General features: G+C 38.1%; 1 protein-coding gene across 1 annotated transcript in view; it reads right to left on the bottom strand.

The window, feature by feature from the left end:
* The window catches only part of ADGRG2 (adhesion G protein-coupled receptor G2), a 106582-nt gene that overhangs the window by 28417 nt on the left and 55522 nt on the right, over positions 1 to 22643 (bottom strand). Inside the window, 8 exon segments of the mRNA XM_036745032.1 lie at positions 4679 to 4835; positions 6295 to 6466; positions 8331 to 8339; positions 10497 to 10873; positions 13278 to 13344; positions 14291 to 14385; positions 17295 to 17329; positions 18030 to 18069. Coding sequence (XP_036600927.1) covers positions 4679 to 4835; positions 6295 to 6466; positions 8331 to 8339; positions 10497 to 10873; positions 13278 to 13344; positions 14291 to 14385; positions 17295 to 17329; positions 18030 to 18069 — 952 coding nt within the window.

Below are 22643 nucleotides of genomic sequence, written 5' to 3' on the forward strand. Positions count from 1 at the left end.
AAGCCAGGAGACAATCTATCTTCCATACCATGACGAGGAAAGTCAGTGCACAGGGTAGAGTGTGCTCATCTGGTTTATGGATTCATACTTGCCTGACTGATAGGCAGCTATTATAGCACAGTAGCAATTTGAACTGATAATAAAGACAAAGACTACCAAAAATTGACTGGTGTGTGAGAGATTTGAACTGCCTCAGTGAATACGTGTTCAAAAAGTGCTCTCATTCCGCTGTGTTCTTGTCTTCTGCCTCCCCTGGAGCAGTTTCCATTTTAGGCACTCCAATGCCTTTATAGTCTCTTCTCATATCAAAACCTGTTCTAAGGAAAGCATTTGACTATCTGTTAATTGTACTTTACTAAGTGAGTGGGGATTACTTTTCCCGAGGTGTATTTCTAGTCTAGAGTCATGACACTGTCTCCTCTCCAGTTCTTTGCCCCTTTATCCTACAAGAAATCTTGCCCTGACCTAACCTTTGATTACTCCCGTCATTTACTGGTTTGTTCCTACTCACGTGTTGCTGATTGAAGCTGGAGAAAATCATGAAACTGTGCTGACTGGTCCACTACAAGTTTATTATGTCAACTGGACATTCTTTGCTGGTGTTTTCACGACCTTCATCAATTCATTATCTCAGTCAGCATAGTAGCTCTTCTAAACTTTCTCATTCATCCTCAGACCACTCTTAGATCCTTTTTACTCCCACCCTCTCACCTGAGACTCTTGCTTCATATTTTACTAGAAGAAATTGGAACCATTTGTAGAGAATCTTCTCTTCCCCCTATTTCTCATCTCCCCAAACTCAGCTTCCTTCTGCCACTATTTCCTCCACTCCTATTTCACAAGAAGAGGTAGCCCTTCTCATTGCTAATGCAAACCTCTTTACGTGCACAAGGGACCTCATTCCATTTCATCTTTCCAAGCAGAATTATCCCTTATATCATCCACCTCTTTCTTAACTTCAATAGCTCTCTGTCTACTGGTTATTTCCCTACTTCCTACAAATATCCTATGACTTACCCATCCTCAAAAAACCCCTCACTCGATCTATTGTCCTATGCCCCTCCTCCCTTTTGCTGCCAAACATTTTGAAAAGGTTGTCTACCATAGGTGCCTCCACTTTCTTTCCTCACTCTCTTTGCAGTCTGGTATCGGATATCATTATTTAACTCAAACTGTTCTCTCCAAAGATATTAATGATTTCTTAATTGACAAATCTAATGACCATTTCCCATTTCTCATTCTTCTTGACCTCTTTGTAGCCTTTGATACTGTCAATCAGCCTCTTCTCCTTGATATTCTTCTCTCTAGTTTTTTTGTGACACTGTTCTTTCCTGGTTCTTCATCAACCTGTTTGACTGCTGCTCTATCTCTTTTGCTGAATGTTCATCTAGTTCATGTCCACTAATGGAGGTGGCAGTGGGGCAGAGGGGAGGTCTCCTAAAGCTCTGTCCTAGGCTCTCTTTTCCTTCTAAAGGATTTCACTTGGTAATCTCATCAACTCCCGTGGTTTAAATAATCATCTCTATGCAGATGATTCTCAGATATATTTGTCCAGCCCTAACCTCTCTCTTGAGCTCTAGTCTCCAATCTTTCACTGCCTATTAAACATTTTGAACTGAATATCCCATAGCCATCTTAAACTCAACATGTCCATGTTAAGTCCAACTCATTATCTTCTCCCCCAAACTATCCTTTCATCCTAACTCCCTATTACTATGAAGGGTACCACTATCTTCCCAATTACTTAGGTTCGCAACCCAGATAACATCCTCAACTCTTCACTTTCTCTTACCCTCCATATCCAATCAATTGTCAAGTCCTGTTATTTCTACCTTTGTAAGATCTCTCAAACATGCTTCTTTTTCTTCTATAATACTGTAACCACTCTGGGGCAGACCCTCATTATCTCATTCTTAGACTATTGCAAAAGCCTCCTTATGGGTCTTTCTGCCACAAGTCTCTTTGTACTTCATTCCATCCTTCGCTTAGCTGCCAAAGTAATCTTCCTAAAGCACAGGTATGACCACGTCACATTCCCCTCTTCCTCCACAACCAATAAACTCCATTATTTTCCCATTACCTCCAGGATCAAATATAAAGTCCTCTGCTTGTCATTCAAAGCTCTTCATGACCTTCCCCACCCCACTCCCCAACCTTCCAGTTTTCTTACAGTTTACCTCCCCACACTCAGTTCTGTGTAATCCAGTGGCAATAGTCTCTTTACTGTTCCTTGTGTAAAAAAAACTCCAAGCATTGTCACTGGCTGTCTCCCGTACCTGGAATACTCTCTCTCTTCATCTCTGCCTTCTAGCTTCCTTGGTGTCCTTCAGGTCTTTGCTTAGATTCCACTTTCTGTAAGAAGACTTTTCCAGTCCTCCTTAATCATAATGCCTTCCCTCTGATATTATCCCAAATTTAGTATGTGTATGTGTGTGTGTGTCTGTGTGTGTGTGTGTGTGTGTGTGTGTATATATATATATACATGTGTATACACACATACACACACTCACACACACACAAGCATATATAAATTTTGTGCATAGATGTTTTCCCCATTAGATTGTGAGTTGCTTGAGAGCAGGAATTGTGTTTTGCCTTTCTCTGTACCCCTAGAGCTTAGAAAAGTCCCTGGCATATAGTAGGTGTTTAATAAATGCTAGTTGATTTAGAAAGTGAGCTGCCCTTGGAACCAAGAAAATTGGGGTTCAAGCTCTGTTTCTGGCACATATAGGCTATGTATTCACAGGTAATTTTCTTAACCTTTTGGTTCTAGGCACCTCTCTAAAATTATAAGTTCCAAAGAAGCTGCTGCCTCTTCACTGGTAAAGGGAGGTGCCTCACTGGAGCATCCTCTGTAGCAACGGAATCACAGATCCAGTCCCTATCCTTATCTTATTTGCAGTTTAAACTTTATCTTAGATTGTAGAAGGGAAAAAAAAAGCAACTTTGCCTTTTGTTGAAGGAATTTGTTAAAGGAATTTCATGCCTGGGGAATAAAGGGAAGATATTTTGGATGGCTAGAGTGGTCTTCCTGACTCAGGAAATTACAATGTATCAGTAGCCACTTATTTATAAGATGGGTTTCATTTTTAACTCAACGAGCATTTATTGGGTGTCTGCTCTACTAAGGGGCACCACTGAGGAGGTGTAGCGAATAGAGCTCTGGGCTTGAAGTTAACAAGACTCATCTTCCTGAGTTCAAATCTGGCCTCAGATACTTACTAGCTGTGTGATCTTGGTGAAGTCACTTAACCCTGTTTGCCTTAGTTTCTGTAAAATGAGCTGGAGAAGGAGATGGCAAATTACTCCAGTAATTTTGCCAAAAAAACCCCAAATGGGGTCATGAAGAGTTGGATGTGAATGGGGAACATTGCCATTGGGGAAGCAAAGATTTAAAAAAAAAAGAAACATTCTTTGGCCTCAAGGAACTCACATTCTACTGCTTTGGATAGTCAAAGAAGATATAATATAAGGAGAATAGAATTGTAGATAGTGTGTTAGGTTTAGATACAGAAAGTCTAGAGTTCAAATCCAGTCTCTAAGTGTCCTATCTATGTGACCTTGGGCAAGTCACTGAATGAATGAATGAATGAATGAATGAAAAAAGCATTAATTAAGCTAACTACTTGCCATCCATTGTGCTAAGTGCTGGGGATACAAATACACATACACACATTTGAAGAGTCCTTGCCTTCAAGAAGTATGGGTGTTTTGTTTTGTTTTGCTTTGTTTTAGAAAAGTGGAGTGGGGGTCACCAGGCAGGTAATAAGATGGCCGGGTTGGATGGCTATATAGGATATGAAGCTGAAGGACTGATCTGTTGTCTAGGGCTATCCAGTATATATCCTTGGGTAAGTAGCCTAGTTGTCATACATTCTGGAAGCAATTAATGAGATTGGTCCCTAGAGCTCTAAAGATGAGCAGATTCACTTTACCAGGGACTTCAATATGCCTAAGTTAATAACAAGAATTTCTCAACTAAGTCACAGGTTGGTTGTGATTGGTGTTGCTAGAGGGAGCTCCCACACTAGAAGTTCCCAACAGTCACAAACTCACACACTATTCAACTATTCACATACAGAGGATGAAACAAAACAACCACAAAAAGAAAAGAAAGAAGGGATATTTTAACATTGACCAGGATCACAGGATAGCTGTGGGAAGCTGATAAATAACTGTGGACAAATCATCTTTGTGGACAGCAGTGGTAGTGGCAGTGGTTTTTCCCTCTCTCTCTCTTCCTTCCTTCCTTCTTTCCTTCCTTCCTTCCTTTCTTCCTTCCTTCCTTCTTTCCTCCCTCCCTCCCTCCCTCTCTTCCTCCCTTCCTCCCTTCCTCCCTCCCTTCCTCCCTCCCTTCCTTCCTTCCTTCCTTCCTTCCTTCCTTCCTTTCTTTAGCAATGGTTTCAAATGGTGATGAATCTAAGAGGTGAAATGTTGAGTAACAGTTTCTGCAAATGAGGTCCATCAAGACAATTATGTGCCCTAGTTGGGAATGACTGCCTCTTCATTCCCTAACCTTAATGTGCCCCTCCCCATATACTGTAATTCAAGAAGAAATGTTGTCAAATATTAAGTATAATAAAACACCTCAAATCATATTGAAGTAAAAATTGTACTGGAATAAAATGAGATAAGCTAAAATGTTTCCACATTAAATAAAAATCAAGGTAGTATTTACCTGAAGATCTGAAGGATCTTGGGCAGCAAAAGTGGTTTTGGTGAAGGTGCTGGCATTGGCTTTGACCACAGCCAGAGCCAAAGAAGGTGAGGTAAAACTGATGGTCTTGTTTGAAAAATTCAATTTCAAGCCAATATCATCCACTATTTTTAACAACCTATCATAGAAGAGAAGACAGTTCAAAATGCAAATCCTCCTTGTTTCTAACATCATTAATTTAAACAGAATTCACTTTCCCGGATAGCAGTGCTTCAAAACTGGAAGAGGTGTCAAAGGTCACCTAGACCAGTCCTAGCTGAGGGCATGAATTACCTCTAACAACAAACAAGGCTGGATTTGTAGTCATATGTCCTATATCAAGTCAAGTCTCAGGCCTGTTATCTACGTGCTGGGGCAAGTCCCTCAATCTCTTTGGATCTTAGTTTCTTCATCTGTAAAACCAGGAGTTTGGACTAAATGGCTTTCAGGATCTCTTCCAGCTCTAATTCTTTGATCCTACAATCTTTCACCTGAAGACTCTTCAAATATTTGAAGACATTGATCATGTCTCCTTCTCACCCTACCATACCCCAACACACAAATATGTGAACACCAAGTCTTTTCTTGTCAAACTTAATTTGGAGGAAAAATTGGAACCATAATCATATCGCATCTTGATGGACTAACAGTGTAGAAATCCCCTGACCACCTGGTAGCCTCATAGAGGAAGGTAAAGAGGAATAAAATTAAACAAGCTATGTAAAGAGGTTAGTTTTATCCACTGTTGTAACCACTATTTGTTGTCCTTGGATAAGAAACACATACCTTCAGTCTCATCTGAATGGTTACCTCAACCCTTCATTTCTATCCAAAAGGATTTCTTTCACAATTGTAGAAGTTTTTAGTCACCTCCCTTTGTCTCCTACACTTGAACAAAACTTTTGCTTTCTTGTCAGCTGCATGGCAAATATTCCCTTAGAAGTCCTGCTTTTCTCCTTTGGATGATTCCCCCTTTTTCTACTCCTCCTCCTGTGAAAAGTTTTACTTATCTATCCGAAGTTGTCACAGAATGCTACTGATTGACTTTGTACTTAAGTACGCCTAAAAAGTTATAAAAATCAAATAGGTATCCTAGGAAGTTAAAGCTGCTATCTGCCTTCTTTCTTAGCATGCTAATACAATTGTTTACTTTCAGTTTGGCCTCCTGTCTCTGACCTCATTGGTGGTTATGCCTTTCCCAAGAGGTCTGTCTCTGGGTCTAGAAAACTCTCTGACATTGAACATCCCTAGTTCTTGTAACTGCTTCTTATGCTATCTTTGGGTTTCTTCAATATCCTTTGGATACACTTCAGCTTTTTAGAACTAGAAGGGGTAAAAATTTATTGTGTTTTAGAGGAGGAAGGGACCAGCTTGTTAATACCCCTCCAGAGGCAAAAACTCAGTGCCATCTTCCAGATTGAGTGTGGGGATAGATTAGAGTAAGACTATCATTTCTCATGCTCTGGAGACTGTGTTTCTGTAGATATCCAGATTGAGTACAATCTACAGATTGAGTACTGGTACAGAAGATAATTTATTGGTTCTTCATCTCCTGAAGAAGTAACCTGGATTCTGTCAGTTTGGAAGCAAACACATACCTCTGAGACAAAGGGTTGAGCAGGGCTGGTGGGGCATGGAGGAGTCTGCTCACTTCACGGATCATTTCCTCCGCAAGGCTAGGCTCCAAGCTGTCTGAGGACAGAGACTTTTCCATTTGAGATACTTTGTTCTCAATTTCAGATGCACTTATGCTGCTGGTGGTAAAATTTTCTATGGCAAAGAAACAAATCTTCACTTAATGCAATAATCACATAGGGCAGTAGTGAAAAATAATCATCAGAAATTTGGCTAAACACAGCAGGAACAGATGTCCATTTATGACCCAAAGAAAAGTGAGATTCTGGGAGGAACCAGAGAAAACAGTTCCTCTGTACTTCACGTGGCTGAACCTCACCATTCTTCATGGCCTAATGTACTCTACTTTGTTCTCAAGAAGTCAACCACTGGAAGGAGAGGGCAGTGGTCTTCTTCCTTACCCACTACCCAGATGCTAGATAGACCCTACACAGCTTTCTCCAAGTCCTTTCATTGCTGCTTATACCCACTATTTACTCCTTCTGTATGTTAAGGAAAGGAGTCAGTACACTCTCTGTGAATTGGAGGAAAGTAGATTATAGTCTTCATTAGAGCAACATTCTCTTCACTAAGAGCTAGGGAATTGACTCAGCTGTAGTTTAGGGTATGGGGAAGGGGTAGAAAAAGGAAATGGCCCAACAATAGTGAGATAAGTCACTTGGAATACAGATCTCTTAGGGGAACGAATGGGGACAAATATTGGAATGATTCTATAGGTGAATATACTGTGTGCAGGTCAGTGGTTCTCAAACTTTTTTTTTTTGCTCATGGTATAGCATTCTTTGCCATGAGGAATTATGACATGTTGAACAGTGAAGCTGGCAACATGTGAGAGTTCTTGGAAAGTTGTGCCTCCTGACTAATTATCTGGGCTTTGGGATTCCTGTCTCTCTGTCTTCTCTCCTCCCTCTCTCCACTCTCTTTTTTATTGACATCTTTAAGATTTGTATTGCAGGAGGTGATTATATCCCTTGGCACATAGCAGCTATTGTGATCTTCCCAAAGCCAGGAAGAGCAGGCAGCAAGTTTTGACTTGGCGGTGAGGTAGGATGGAGCTAGGGCCTGGGACTGTGGAAGTCTTAGAAAGGGGAATTGGGGTGAAATGACACTTGGAAATAGATAAAGGTTTGCAACCCTTAACATTCAAAAGGATATTTTTGTTTTCTTTGGGTTCTGGTGGTAACATTGACAGCAAGCTTAAAAGGAGCTGAGTTTATGGTGAAGAAAAAATAGGTGACTTAAGATTTTTAAAATTTTTAATAAGTTAATTTGTTTTTAGTTTTCAATATCCACTTTCATAAGTTTTAAATTTCCTCCCTTTCCTTCCCCCTGCTCCAAGACGGCATACAATCCGATATTAGGCGCTACATATACATTCCTAATAAATATATTATCACATTAGTCATGACATATAGAAGAATTATAATGGGAATAACCATGAGAAAGAAAAACCTAAAACAAAACAAAACAAAAAGAGAAAATAGTCTCTTTCGATTGGCATTCAGACACCATATTTCTTTTTCTGGATGTGGATATTTTTTGTTTTAAATGGATAAATGAAGAACAAAATTTTGCAGCACACTTCTGTCATGGCAGATCTCTTGGTGTAGGTTCTGTGTGGAAGGTAGAATAGACATTTCAAAATCCACACTCATTTCCATTAGAAACATTGTGATCCAATTAACACTTATGTATTCGAGTGTGCATTCAAGTTAATTTAATTTAGCAACCTAGTGTAAGTCACTGTGGAAAAACAGAAAGGAAATATTACCTTTGTCTCTAGGAAGTTTGCAATCTAGTAAAAGCTTCTTTGTGTGTGTGTGTGTGTGTGTGTGTGTGTGTGTGTGTGTGTGTGTGTGAGAGAGAGAGAGAGAGAGAGAGAGAGAGAGAGAGAGAGAGAGAGAGAGAGAGAGATTGGGACTTAGACCAAGACAGAGACAGAGAGAGACATACCCACACACAAAGAGAGACCCTGAACTGTTTGTGTACTTATATATACTGGTTAAACCTATATAGGGTTTTTTCTCCTCTGGGTCAATGCAAACCTTGTATAATTGAGAATATTTTGAAAGTACCCAAATGGTTAACTTTTAAAGTCAGTGAGAATGACCCAGGAAAGGTAATAGATCACATGACGCATTTTAACTTTCTTTAATTTGAACTGAATTTTTGTGTTTTCTGTGCCACCTCATGAACATCTTGAACATCAGAACAATTCCTGGAACATAGTAGGCACATAATAAATGCTTATTGACTGATTGGCTGACATCCTGCTTTGTTGTTGTTGTTGAGTCATTTCAGTCACGTCCAACCGTGACCCCATTTGTGATTTTCTTGGCAAAGATACTAAGTGGTTTGCCATTTCCTACTCCAGCTCATTTTACAGAGGAGGAACTGAGGCAAATAGGGTTAAGTGACTTGCCCAGGGTCACACAGTTAGTAAGTGTCTGAGGCCAGATTTGAACTCAGGAAAATAACTCCAGGCCTGGCACTCTATCCACTGTGCTACCTAGCTGTGCTGATATTCTGCTGGTTTGGATCTTTTCACTTTTGTGAAGTTGCCTGTAAATTCTCTTGGCTTCTAAAGCCCATTTGTTAAAAGAGAAAAGGGCAAATAAGAAGGATTTATAGATCAGAAGGATCAGAAGTTATCAATAGAAGCTCAGGATTTCATGCAGGATCAAACACTGATAGAGGAAACTTGTGGTCTCTTCCATCTCTGATTTGTGAGTCAATTGTTAGTACATTTAGCTCAGAGGATAGGACAATTGACTCTTATTTCCCTGCTAAGCTCTCTGGTGCTGATGGACGACTTGGCTTTGTTTTCCATCCACCAAATGGAACAAATTCCCCAAGGAAAGTCTAACTGTCACTCACTAAATTTAAAATCTGGAAAATATTCACAATGCTTTTGGTTTTCTTCCCTGCTCTGTTGCCTCCTTTTTCTCTTTTCTGCAACTTAATAAACAGCCAAGGAGACAAACTTTTACATTTGTTTTTTATTCTAATAGCTCTCACAGATCAAGAGTATTCTTGGGATTTTTCAAATAGTCATTTATAAACTTTTGCCTCTCCCTTTCCCTCATGAGGAAAAGGAAACCTTATGAACAATAGCCACTCTTGTCAACTGATGTGTCGCTTCACCTCAAGACGATTTCTCTATTACCTTGGTGAAACAAATCAAACTCAGCTATATTTGTATTTTAGGGATGATTTCATGGGAAGAAGATTTAAAAAGTGTGATGGGACAAACTTTCAGGGTTGTAGGAAGATATAATAGCTGCTATTTTCATAATACTTCAAGGTTTGCAGAGAGCTTTACCTATATTTTATACTTTACGTTATTTTCACAACAACCCTGTGAAGTAGGCACTGTTATTAGCCCTACTTGATGGTTGAGGAAATTGAAGCTAAGAGAGATTAAATGATTTACTCAGGGTCATGCAGCAAGTAAGCATTTAAGGCAGGATTCAAATTAATTTTTTCCTAACTCCAGTTTCAACATTCTATAAGCTGTGGTGTTTAAAAAGGTTTGAGAGACATAGTTTCTGGATTAATTTAATCATTTTATTAATAGTGCCAGCATTTTAATAAAAGGATGATGATTTAGCTGTCTCTCTTAGACTAAAGACCCCTCATGGGGACGGGCTCACAGTTTATATGCCTTTGGAAGGGCAGGTCTTCCTGACGGTGGCCATCCACTCTGGTTAACAATGAGAAAATGAATATTACAATATTATAGTGACAGTTTTGGGGTACCTGACTTGGATCACCCAAATCTTGGTCAAAGACAAAAGGGAGAATCAACACTTTCCCAGCCCTGTCAGAGTAAACACAATGAGCAGGAGTGCACCCATTAGTCCAAACTTAGAATTTCTTTTATGGTTTTTGATTAAATCTTAGCTATTCTGGGTGGGTAAGTACTTTAGAAAGATTTCTCACACTGGTTAGTTTCTGGATGAGGAAGTAGAAAGGGGGAAAAGCCTTGGTTCCAATAAAATAATTAGTATTAAATATAAGAAAGAAATAATCATTTCTTACATCACCATGGAATCTAGTTCCTTCAAGAAAGGAGCCGCATGGCTTAATCACAAAAGTTCCTATCCAGCAGGCTAACAGTCCCAGTATTTTATGTTATAATTTTAGCTTGGCTTTCCATACTTACCATGAGGTAGGCTTGTTGAGGGGTCAGTAACAGAAGTAGAGATGGTGGTAGATGAGACTGAAGAGTTAATAGAAGGTATTATGGAGGAAGATATTGTTTCTGGAGTGGTTGATGTAGAAGGCTCTGGTTGAGGCAGCCCAGTGACAATTTGACTGGATGGTTGAGTGGGAGAAATATGAATATCCCAGGTGGCAGACTGAATGAAAGGTGTACTAAGTCCATTCCCAGCTGATATGTTTGGAGGAATAAAAATAGGAGTAATTTTAGAGGAAAACGTAGCAAGAGGAGAAGTTGGAATAGATTTGACAGGAGAAGGAAAAACTGGATTGGGTAGATGCCTGGTATCATCATGACAGATGAGTAGGTCTTGTAGAGCACTAAAAAAAAAGAAAAAAGAAAAAAATCCAAGAAAACAGCATGAGCCAAGGTTGAAGGTTTCATTTTGTAAACCAATTGGGCCCTCTTAAAATCTAATACAGTTTGGGGGGGGGGTGCTGTTGGTAGAATTCTGTCATGCCCAACCTCTATTCCTACATCTTCTGCTCCCTCTACCCCAACACTCAGAGGAATGAACCAAAGCTAGAGGCAGCTAAGTGACATAGAGGATAGATTGCTGTACTTGGAGTAAGGAAGACTCCAGAGGTTAAATCTTGCTTTTAGGCATTTGAACTGGGCAAATTTCTTAGTCTTTTTAGCCTCTCATCTGTAAAGTGGAGATAACACTAGCGCCTACTTCCCAGCGTTGTAGTGAGAATAAAATGAGGTAATAGTTATAAAGCACTTTGCAAACCTTAACATGCCACATAAGCCTTGGCTATTTACTATTTCCCAAATGTTTTGATGGATCAGTCAGGTGAAAGTAACAACAAAACACACATGTATTTTGCCTCTTTCCCCCTCAATCCCTTCATTTTTGGCGTATGCTTAATTACTCAAAGAGCAACCACATGCTTCCCTCTTTCAAGAGTAGCCACACATTATATCAGCCATTATATTGTGCTTGGTTGCTTAAAGAATGATGCTTGTGAAGCTAAGCTCACATGCAAATCCTTCAGGCTCTCAGGGCTTTCACTTTGAGCTACAGCATTTCAACACCATGTTACATAAATTAATGATTTATATATGCTTAAATACATATGTTACATAATTAATGTTACATAAATTAATGATATATATATGCTTAAATACATATTTGTATGCATATATAAAATACTTTTTAAAGTGTTTTACAAACTTTATATAAATGCTATTATTATTTTTGTTTTTTTTTAAATCCATGATCCAAAATGTCTAATGTGAATATAATACTACTATTAGTAAAGTACCTCTTGCCCAAGTGACTCTGGGTAAGTCATTTAAGTTCTCAGTCTTATTTTCCTCATCTGTAAGATGGGATAATACTAGTACCTACCTTATAGATTTCTTGTGAAGATCCAACAAGAATATATACCTATGTAACTGTTAAGTTACATAGTAACTTAAGTAACCTAAGTAACTGTAAGTTGCCAAACAGTTAGCAATCTGTATTGAAAGAGGAAGAATCTCAACAAGGAGATCACCCACACTAGTGAAATTACAAGTCCAAACCATATAACCAAATCTCCTTTGATCTCAATATATGATATAGTCATCATTCTTCTTTTTTGACATATGAAGAAATGGTAGTTAGTGCCAGAGTCCAGGTTGGCTAGTAGGTCTCTAGGGCCCTTGTAGAGGGCCAGCTCTGAGACAGTCCATGGTGAGAAAGGTACATGCCAGGTTTTCCTTTAAGCCTGAGCCTGTTCTAGCTGTCCCTGAGTACGTGTAGAATGGCATGTGGAGATCCAGCTATATCTTGTTTAAGCCTCTTAGGCCTGTGCAAGGCAAGGCCACCTGAGGCAAGGTCTCTGCAAGGCAAGACTGTACAAAGATAAGAGGACATGGTCTGGAACCACCCTCGCAGCTGTGATCCGCATGGTAAAGAACAGTAATGTTTCAATAAAGTTATCATCTATAGAACTAAGTAACAACATGTCTCATGGGCTATGTGAGCCGTGTTCCAGTAAAGTAACAAAGCAATGCAACGCTTGGTCCACTTATCTGATTTCATAGAGTATATAAACTGACCGCTTCTGCTCAATAAATGGAGTTGTCCTATACTCTCCTGCCTGGCCCGACTCTCCAGCAGCACACACAGTGCCACCCCCCGCAGATGGCAGGCCCTAGTTCAATATTCTTCTCATTATATAATTATATAATTGCTTGCTTCCTAAAGCAATTCTGGAATAAGACCCACATGACATTATAGTGGATACTTCTCAGAATGGCTATGATTCCTCCAGTCCAGTCCTAGAGCCTCTATAGATACCCCCAGGGTCTAAAGTGTAGAGAAGAAGGGGCTTCTAGCATACAGACAACACGTAAATGACATTTGCATTTCATTACAGCAATTGCTGAAGATAGCACACTTGGGAACCCAAGGCTTTCATGTACTCTTTGAAATTTGTCACACATAAAGTAGATGGGTCTTTTCATTTCCTCATCATGCTACATTCCAATCCTGAATATAAATGACTTTTGGATTATTCATGATTTTGGATAATGTGGCCTATGTGCTGCCTGTATCAGTGGATAATTGACAGTCATAGAACTCATGCAACATAGACAACCACGTAGTATCATTTTAAATTTAAATTACTTTAATGTGCAATTCCAGAAACTCTTACCCATTGTTACTAGAGAAGAATGAAATCAGATATTCTTTTTTTGTTACAGAAAGTGATAGAACTTCTGTTTACATACCATTGCAATTCTTTTAATTCTTTGGGACTCGAAGGGCAGTGTGTCTTGAAGGAGCAACAGCACTGTTCTAAATTATGCAAGAAGGAAAAGAATATGAACTCATAACCATTCTGAATTAAACACCATTGTTTACACCAAATATTACTCACAAGATTAGAGATATAGAGATGTAAGGGACCCTTGAGACCACTGAAACCAACTCCCTCATTTTATAGATGAGGAAACAGGCATAGAGAGATTCTGTGGTTTGTCTAGGGTCATACTGCCAACAAGTGTCTCAGGCAGGCTTTAAATCCATGTCTTTCTGATACTACATCCTGTGACCTACCCATTATTCCGGATTGCCTCTCCATTAGGCCTTAAGATATAGCAATCTGTAGTGTAATAGCCAGAAATAGGTTATATATTGATAGAATGTAGGCTTTGTCTTTGTACTCCTAGAGCCTAGCACACAATTGTGCTTAATAAATGCTTATTGATTGATTGACCATATAAAATGGCTTCTAGTAGCCTGCTTTTTTCCTTGGAATTAGTTGCATTTTTAAAAATAATAACATACCTGCTATCTAGCACATGTTCTATGGACATATGAAAAACTCTTTATTTCCCTCCAGCAACTGTGTATGGTACAAAGGAATCACATTTATTCCACCTACAATTTGAAATATAAATTATGTTTTCATAGTTAAAATAAGTGTACAGGAAGTGGAACTGGACCCATGATTTCATTAGTTTAGGGAACTCCTATGTGAAGAAATTCTTTCTAACAATGTAGGTCAGCATCTGCTCTGTAATTTATTGTCTTAGAGAGCTGCCTGGTATGCTAAGATGCTAAGTGGCTTTATAACAGTTACAGGGCCAATAGATGTCAGAGGTCAGTCTTGAATCAAGACCTCCCGGTGTGGAGGCCAACACTCTACTCAACATGCTATGATGCTTTCTATAACACAAGTTTTCTTAGAGGAATAAACAATCTGAAAATGAATAGCACAATAAGAATAAAGATGACCTACCGATTTGACGAATCTCTGTTCTCTTTAAGGTAAATAGCAAGGGGCAGATGTTCACTGTCACATTCACTTTTATTGTGAATGTACAATTTGAGGTGCTACAGTGTAGAAAGAAATCAAAAAGAGAGAATTGCATATCTAACCAGGATGTGGGGGAGTTTGAAATATAAATGCACATATGTCTATATTATATATATGTATATATATAATATATATTTAAATGTTTTTAAGCATAGAGAGTTTATTATTTTTTTCAGTTCCAAATTTTCTCCCTCCCCATCCAATGAGGAGACAAGAAAAACAAAACCTATTACAAAGCTGTATAGTCATGGGGCAGGAGGTTGGAGAAAGGGGAGGAGAGGGAGGGAGAGAAAATTTGGAACTCAAATTTTGAACTTGTGGAACTGAGTGTTGTAAACTAAAAATAAAAAGGAAAGAAAAAAATGTATAGTCATACAAAACAAATTTCCACATTAGCCACATTAAGCATATTCTTGACCTTTTTTTTCGAATCTAATGATGGTGAGAAGAAATTTGTACAATGTTTTTTCCTTCTACTTTTATGTATGTTTACATGGATATAAAATATATAAATGTAGATATGCATATAGTTAGCAAAGCACATTTTTCTTGTGGTAATGAAAGGTATTGCTTGGCAGAGATTTGGTAGATTTCCCATGGAAAACAATAGTTTCTTCAAATACCTCTGGTGTTCTGCTGGTCACTGAAGGGATTTTGCATTTTTTTTGTTTTATTTTAGCTCAGATGAAAAGGCTTGATTATAATAATAATTATACTACAATTATTGCTGCTGCTGTTAATATTACTGCAACCACTAGCAGCATGTGTTTATACAATTACAGGTCTAATAAAAAAACTTACAATTATTTAGTCCTTTAAGGGTTACAAACACTTTAAGGGTTATGTACATTATCTCACTGATGTTCACTTATAGTCCTGTGAGATACGGTGCAAAATGCAGTCTCTGTATTTAAAATGAGGTAAGGGAGGCTCAGCAAAGTTAACCTAAAGTCATAAAGCTAGTAAATAGTGGAGACTGACCTTGAAACCAGGTCTTCTGGCTCCCTGTTCAGTGAGTTTTTCTTCCCACCATCTCACTGCCTCTCTCTCTCTCTCTCTCTCTCTCTCTCTCTCTCTCTCTCTCTCTCTCTCTCTCTCTGTCTCTCTCTCTCTCTCTCTCTCTCTCTCTCTCTCTCTCTGTCTCTCTCTCTCTCTCTTTCCTTCTCTCTCTCTGTCTCTCTCTCCATCTATCTATCTATCTATCTATCTATCTATCTATCTATCTATCTATCTGCTTTCCGCAAGTGTGTATGTATGGAAATAGTGAGGGAGGAGAGACAGAGGTAGAGAGAGACAGAAGAGAGGGACAGAGACAGATGGACAGAACAGAAAAGACAGAGACAGAAGAGAGAGGGAAGCAGAGAGTGAGACAGAGCCGGAGAGAGACAGTGACAGACAGAAGAGAGAGAAACAGGGAGACAGAGGCAGAGACAGACATAAGAAAGAAACAGAAACTGAGATGGAGAAGCAGAAACAGAGATAGAGATAGACCTAGACAGAAAGACAGAACAGAGACAGAGAGAGAGAGAGAAAGGAGAGACAGAAAAGAGACAAAGAGAGACAGAGATAGAGAGGCAGAGGCAGAGAGAGACAGAGACAGAATGAGAAAGCCAGAGCCAGAGAGACAAAAGAGAGAGATGGAAGGAGGACAGAGATAAAGTTAGAGGCAGAGAGAAGGAGAGAGGGAGAATAAATCCCCGATAAGATTGCATTAGTGTAGTGAGCTCCCAGTGAGGGAACTGTATTTGGCAGCTGTTTTTCTGCATCTTAGTTTTATAGTTTCCCAGGGTATTGAGAGGTTGAGATTTGTCCAGGGTTACTCAGTCAGTATGTATCACAGGCTGAACTTGAATCCAGGTCTTGTTGTATTGGAATCTGGTTCTCTATCTACTGTGCTAGGGTGCCTCTCATATATTTGATATAATGTAATACTACATACCATAATTATATTATTATAATATAGTGCTGAGGTGTCAATATGCTGTTCCATTTAAGGCAGAGCATCATGAATGCCTATTTAGAGGCAAAATAAATGAAACATAATACTGTAGGTCTATTTCTCTTGCTAGCACAAATGGTCCAGATATATTGAGACTGCTACCCTTAAACTATTGAATTATTTATCTAGAAATATCTTTTTTTGGAGGGGGGAAAGCGAAGCAATTGGGAGTTAAGTGACTTGCCTAAGGCACACAGCTAGTAAGTGTTGGAGGCTGGATTTGAACTCAGGTCCTTCTGACTCCAGGGTTGGTGCTCTATTCACTGCACCACCTAGCTGCCCCAATCTAGGAATATCTTTAGGGACAGGTAGTACAGATTAATACCTAAATAACTTCTATAGGGATGCTATGATGCTTAGCAAGATGTATCTTTACTTTTTTCCTCTTTACCTCTCTCCTTCCTCACTATTCCTTTTCACTTTCCACTTTTCCTTCTCCTCTGTTAAGCCTTGGTCTTCCAGTAGTGCCCAGACACATTTCTTTTCTTTTCTTTTTTTTTGCTACCATTGGTTGCACTCAAGGCTAAAGATGACCTTATTTATACCAATGGGACCAGACGTAGACGGTAATCAAAATGCCTGAACTTAGGTCTCTTAGCTCATCTGCAGAATACCTACGACACTTTGAGTGGCCTGCTTAACCTCCGTGCTTCATTCTTGTAAAAAGGGCATAAAGCTATTTATCCCTCTTTACTTTTGATTTATGCTCTAAAGAGGAGTGAGATAATATATGGAAAAGATCTGTAAACTTTTAGAAGAATGACAATACATTAATCTAAAATATTACTTCTGCATGCTGCCCTGGAATACTAGTTGTTTCTAAATTAACAATGAGACAAATAGGCATAACCAGGACTGGGGGAGTATTCTATGTTTTATTAAAAGTTGAAGAATAGAATTTAGTAATTTTTTAAAAAAAATACTGACCTTTGGTTCAGTGTATCACATGCTATAAAGTAAGACTGAAAGTTGAAAAAATATGTTATTTTGGCAAAATGAAATCTGTCAAGTACCTCAACCCAAAAATTCACATAGAATCTAAGAAATGCAACGGTTGCAATGGTTATCTACTCTAGCTACCTAAAGCAACCCCAATGTACAGTCATCCAGGTTCTACATGAATACCTCCATAATGGAGAACTCGATGATAATAAAATTCTTATGTATATTTATATTTATTCACATATTTTTATATGTATATACACATATATATGAGGATATATAATTATATGTACACATATATTTCTGTAGGTATGTGTGTGTGTATATATATTGTAAAGTAGTTATACCAAAAGATAATAAAATTTGTATATAGTATATGTTTGTGTGTATATGTATAAAAACATATGTATACGTATGTAAATACACTTTACTGCACAAATCAGTCTATTCTGCTGTTGGACAACTCAAATGATCAGGGAGATTTTTCTCATATTGAGCTCAAATCCATCTCCCTAGAACTTCTATCTAATGGTGCTAGTCCTGCTATTTGGAGCAACACATATCAAATCCTCTTTCTATGTAACAATTCTTTGAAAATTTGATGAGAGTGATATCTATCTTCCCAGAAGTATAGTAGAACAATATCCCTTATCCTCTCCACCTCACCCCCACCCCAAGTACCCACACTAATGAATAAACCAAGGGAATAATCATGATTACCTCACTTAGACTTTTCAGTATTTTGTCAAGTTCCGAAAGTCTGTAAAATAATGGAATTTGAAATTAAATCAGTTTCAGAAAGCTATTAAATAATTTTCATTGACAATAAACAAAATAGGCTTAAATTTGTTGTGTATGACATTTATAATGTTGATATCAAGGGAATGTTTGGGAAGGGGTATAGTAAGAGATATCTCTGAGAAGTGAATCTCTCACACAATGAAAAACCATATGCACTGGGAACTCAAGTACCTGTTCTGTATCTGTAATGCACTACAAGATTTTACAGGTGGACCTGCATTTCAGTTCAGCTACACAATTTTGCTATCACGAGTACACAATCAAAGAGTTAGTTCTAGAACCACAAAAAGAGACAGGGCCAATAATAAGCAAAATTTCAAAGGAGAGAAAATTTGTTGTTGGTGCCCTCCCATTTCCCATTCTATAATCCTATTACACTCATTAATACTTCCTTTCCTCACCTATAAGTACCTTGTGCCCTAATACTCTTCTGGGTCAGCTTTCTCTCCCTTTTCCTCCAGCCCCAACACACAGATGTACAACCCTAATGTTGCTCTCAGGTTTGTTCCCAGAAAAGTTCCCAAGATCTGGAATTATATCTCTTTCCTCCATCCTTCTTAATCTTCCCCATAAAAACTCTTATTCCCTTAGTGTGGTTGGTAGTTTGGAATAAAGAAATCTGATGAAGTCAATTCATATTAGAGGATGCACAATTGACAAGTTCAGGCCTTCATCTGGGGCCTTTAAGCACACGGGGCTAAGAAGAGAGAAAATTCAGGGATGGTTATGCATCAAAGCTAATGTTACCCTAGTAGAGCTAATGAGTTACAGATACCCTAAAGTACTTACCATTTCCACAGGTGTGTGAGTAAAATGGCCTGTTACTCACGACGACACTTATTGTCAAGCCCAATAAAAACATTTTTTTTTCCTTTATGGGTCTATTTTTCCCTTCAATGATCTTTTACATCAATTCAATAAACATTTAACAGCTTACTATGTTGTAGGCATCCTGCTAAGCACTGGTCATACAAAAAGAAAAGTACAATCCATGCCCTCAAGGAGCTTACAATCAAATGGGGGAGACATCCTGAAAACAAATATATACAACACAAGCTCAACACAGGATAAATAGGGAATAATTAAAAGAGGGAAAGAATTAAGAGGGGTTAATGAAGGCATCCTGTAGAAAGTAGAAATTATTAGCTACACACACACACACACACACACACACACACAGATTTCTAACTGAAGGAAAAATGAAAATGGATATGCCACAAAGGAAATTAAAATTCAGAAACAACACCCACCAAGTTCCAGATCCACTTGGTTGAAATCTGTTAGTTTTATGTGCTTCAAACCCATCTTTGTAATATTCAGTCTCTTCCAAGCGTAATTATGATGTATTTTGCTGGGAAGATTGAAGACCATCTTTTGACCTATTTGAATGTGGGTCAAAATTTCATGAAGATTTGGTATATGATATTGTTAGAAGGTTGGGAGATTTCCTCAAAGTAGGAGAGTTCATAGTGTCCAGGTTTGACTATTAGCTACAGCATTGATTTTATCTTTAAAATAAAAAAGAGTATAGCCCACTCCTCCTTTTAACTGATCCAGGAAAAAGACTTTTTTCCCGCTGGGTATTCCAACCTAATGAAGGACAATTTGGAAGCATTTGTAATGTATTTGGCAATGCTTCTTATGTATACTTCTTTGTCTGAATTTCTCTTTGTGTTTTCTTTTTTCCAACCAAATGGCTAGGAAAAGCATGTACTATTCAATCAATCAGTAAGCATTTATTAAGCACTAATTATGTGCCAGGTACTGTGCTAAGCTCCAGTAATACAAAGAAAAATATTGTCCCTACGCTAAATGAGGTTGCAGTGATCTTTAAAGAAAGTTTGACCCTACCAAAAAAGAGATGAATTCTGTTGTTCATTAGTTCAGTCATGACCAACTGTTTGAAATAGACCCCATAGACCATAGCATGCCCAGCCCTTTTATCCTCCATTATCTCCCAAAGTCTGTTCAAGCTCATGTTGGTTGCATCCATGACACTGTTTAGCAATTTTACCCTCTTCCATCACTTTTTCCTCCAATCTTTCAAGGTGTTTTCCACAGAATTCTGTCTTCTCACTATATGACCAAAGTACTGAAGCTTCACCTTCAGTATTTGTCCTTCCAATGAGTAATCTGAATTAATTTCTTTAAGTATTGGCTGATTTGACCTCCTCACTGTCCAAGGGACTCTCAAAAGTCTTCTCTAGCACCACAATTCAAAAGAATCGATTCTGTAGTGCTGTTTTCCTTATAGTCCAACTCTCACAGACATACATTGCTACTGGAAAAAGCATAGCTTTGACTTCATGGACTTATGTTAGCAAATTGATGTCTCCGCTTTCTGCTATAGCTTTCCTTCTAAAGAGCAATTTCATGGCTGTGGTCACTGTCTGCAGTGATCTTTGAGCCCAAGAATATAAAATCTGACACTTTTTCCATTTCTTCTCCCTCGATTTGCCAGGAAGTGATGGGACCAGTTGCCAAGATCTTAGTTTTTTTTTTTTAATATTAAGATCAAACCAGCTTCTGAACTCTCCTCTTTCACCCTCATCAAGAGGTTTTTTAATTCCTCCTCATTTTCTGCCATCAGAGTGCTATCACATGCACATCTGAGATTGTTGATATTTTTGTTGGCAACTTTTAATTCCAGCTTTTGATTTGTCCAGCCTGGTATTTTGCATGATGTACTCTGCATATAAGTAAAATAAATAAGGTAACAATATACAGCCTTGTCATACTCCTTTTTCAATCTTAAACCAATCAGTTATTCCATGTTTGGTTCCAAAAGTTGCTTCTTGGCCTACATAAAGTTTCCTCAGAAGAAAAGCAAGATGATCTGGTACCCCCATTACTTTGAGGACTTGCTACATTTTCTTGTGATCTACACAGTCAAAGGCTTTAGTATAGTCAATGAAGTAGAAGTAGATGTTTGTCTGGAATTTCCTTGCTTTCTCTATAATCCAGAAAATGTTAGCAATTTGGTCTATTGCTTCTCTGCCTCTTCAAAAAACAGTCTGCACCTCAGGTAATTCTTAGTTTGCATATTGCTGAAGCCTAGATTGCAGAATCTCGAGCATAACCTTGGTGGCATGTGAAATGAGTGCGATTGTTCAGTAGTCTGAACATTCTTTGGCATTGCCATTCTTTAGGACTGGAATGTAAATTGATTTTTTCCAATCCAGTGGCTGCTGTTGAGTTTTTCAAATTTCCTGGAATATCAAGTGCATCACATAATTTATTTATTTTACAACACATTTTTATTTGCTAAAAACAAACATAGTAAGTGCTGCCCCTTTTTGTGCCCATTTCTACTCCTTTCTCACATTTGTTTCAAAATTGACCTATTAGAAAGTAATTTATTGGAATGCAGCACTTTAACAACATCATCTTTTAGGATTTTAAACAGTTCAGCTAGAATTCCATCATCTTTATTTTTCTTACTGTTAGCAATGCCTCTAAAGCCCACTTGATTTCATTCTCCACGATGTCTGGCTCTAGATCAGTATTGTGGTTATTGATGATATTAAGATCTTTCTGGCAAAGTTCTTCTGTATTTTCTTGCCACCTTTTCTCTATCATTTTTTTGTCTTTTATCATGCCCATTTTTACATGAAATATTCCCTTTGATATTTCTAATTTTCTTGAAGAGATTTCTTGTCTTTCTTGTTCTATTATTTTCTTCTATTTCTTTGCATTGCTAATTTAAGAAAATCTTGTTTCTCCTTGCTATTCTCTGGAATTCTGCCTTCAGTTGGGTATATTCTTCCCTTTCTTATTTCTCTTTCACTATCTTCTTTCCTCAGCTATTTGTAAAGTCTCATCAGACAGCCATTTTGCTTTCTTGCCCTATTTCTTTGAAATTTTTGTTGTTGTTGCCTCCTGTACAATACTGAGAATCTCTGTCTGTTGTTAGGTTTTTTAACTACCAGATCTAATCCCTTAAATCTATTCATCACTTCCACTTCATATTCATATGTGATGTTATTTAGGTCATATCTATAAGGTTTGATGGTTTTCCCTACTTTCTTCAATTTAAGTCTGAATTTTGCAATAAGAAACTCATGACCTGAGCCACAGTCAGCTCCAGGTCTTTTTTTTTTAAAGTATGCCTCAATCTGCACTCAGAATTCATCAGTTTTCTCTCTGGAAGTTGATAGAATTTTTCATCGAGTTCTTTGGAATTGTGTTGGATAACTGTCTTAATAAGAGTAGTTAGGTCTTCCATAGTTGATTGCTGTTACAATATTGCTGTTACTGTATATAATGTTCTCCTGGTTCTGCTCATTTTACTTTGCATCAGTTCATATAAGTCTTTCTGGGTTTTTCTGAAACCATGCTGCCCATGATTTCTTTTTTCCCTGACTTAATAGTACTTTATTTTTTCGAATTACATGTAAAGATGATTTTCAGAATTGACTTGTATAAGATTTTGAGTTCTGAATTTTTTCTCTCCCTCCCCCCTCTCCAAAGCAATCCGATATGGGTTATACATCTACAGTCATGTTAAACATATTGGCAAAGGCATTAATACTA

This window comes from Trichosurus vulpecula, chromosome 2 (genome assembly GCF_011100635.1).
Source record: "Trichosurus vulpecula isolate mTriVul1 chromosome 2, mTriVul1.pri, whole genome shotgun sequence".
In the NCBI taxonomy this organism is placed as follows: domain Eukaryota; kingdom Metazoa; phylum Chordata; class Mammalia; order Diprotodontia; family Phalangeridae; genus Trichosurus; species Trichosurus vulpecula.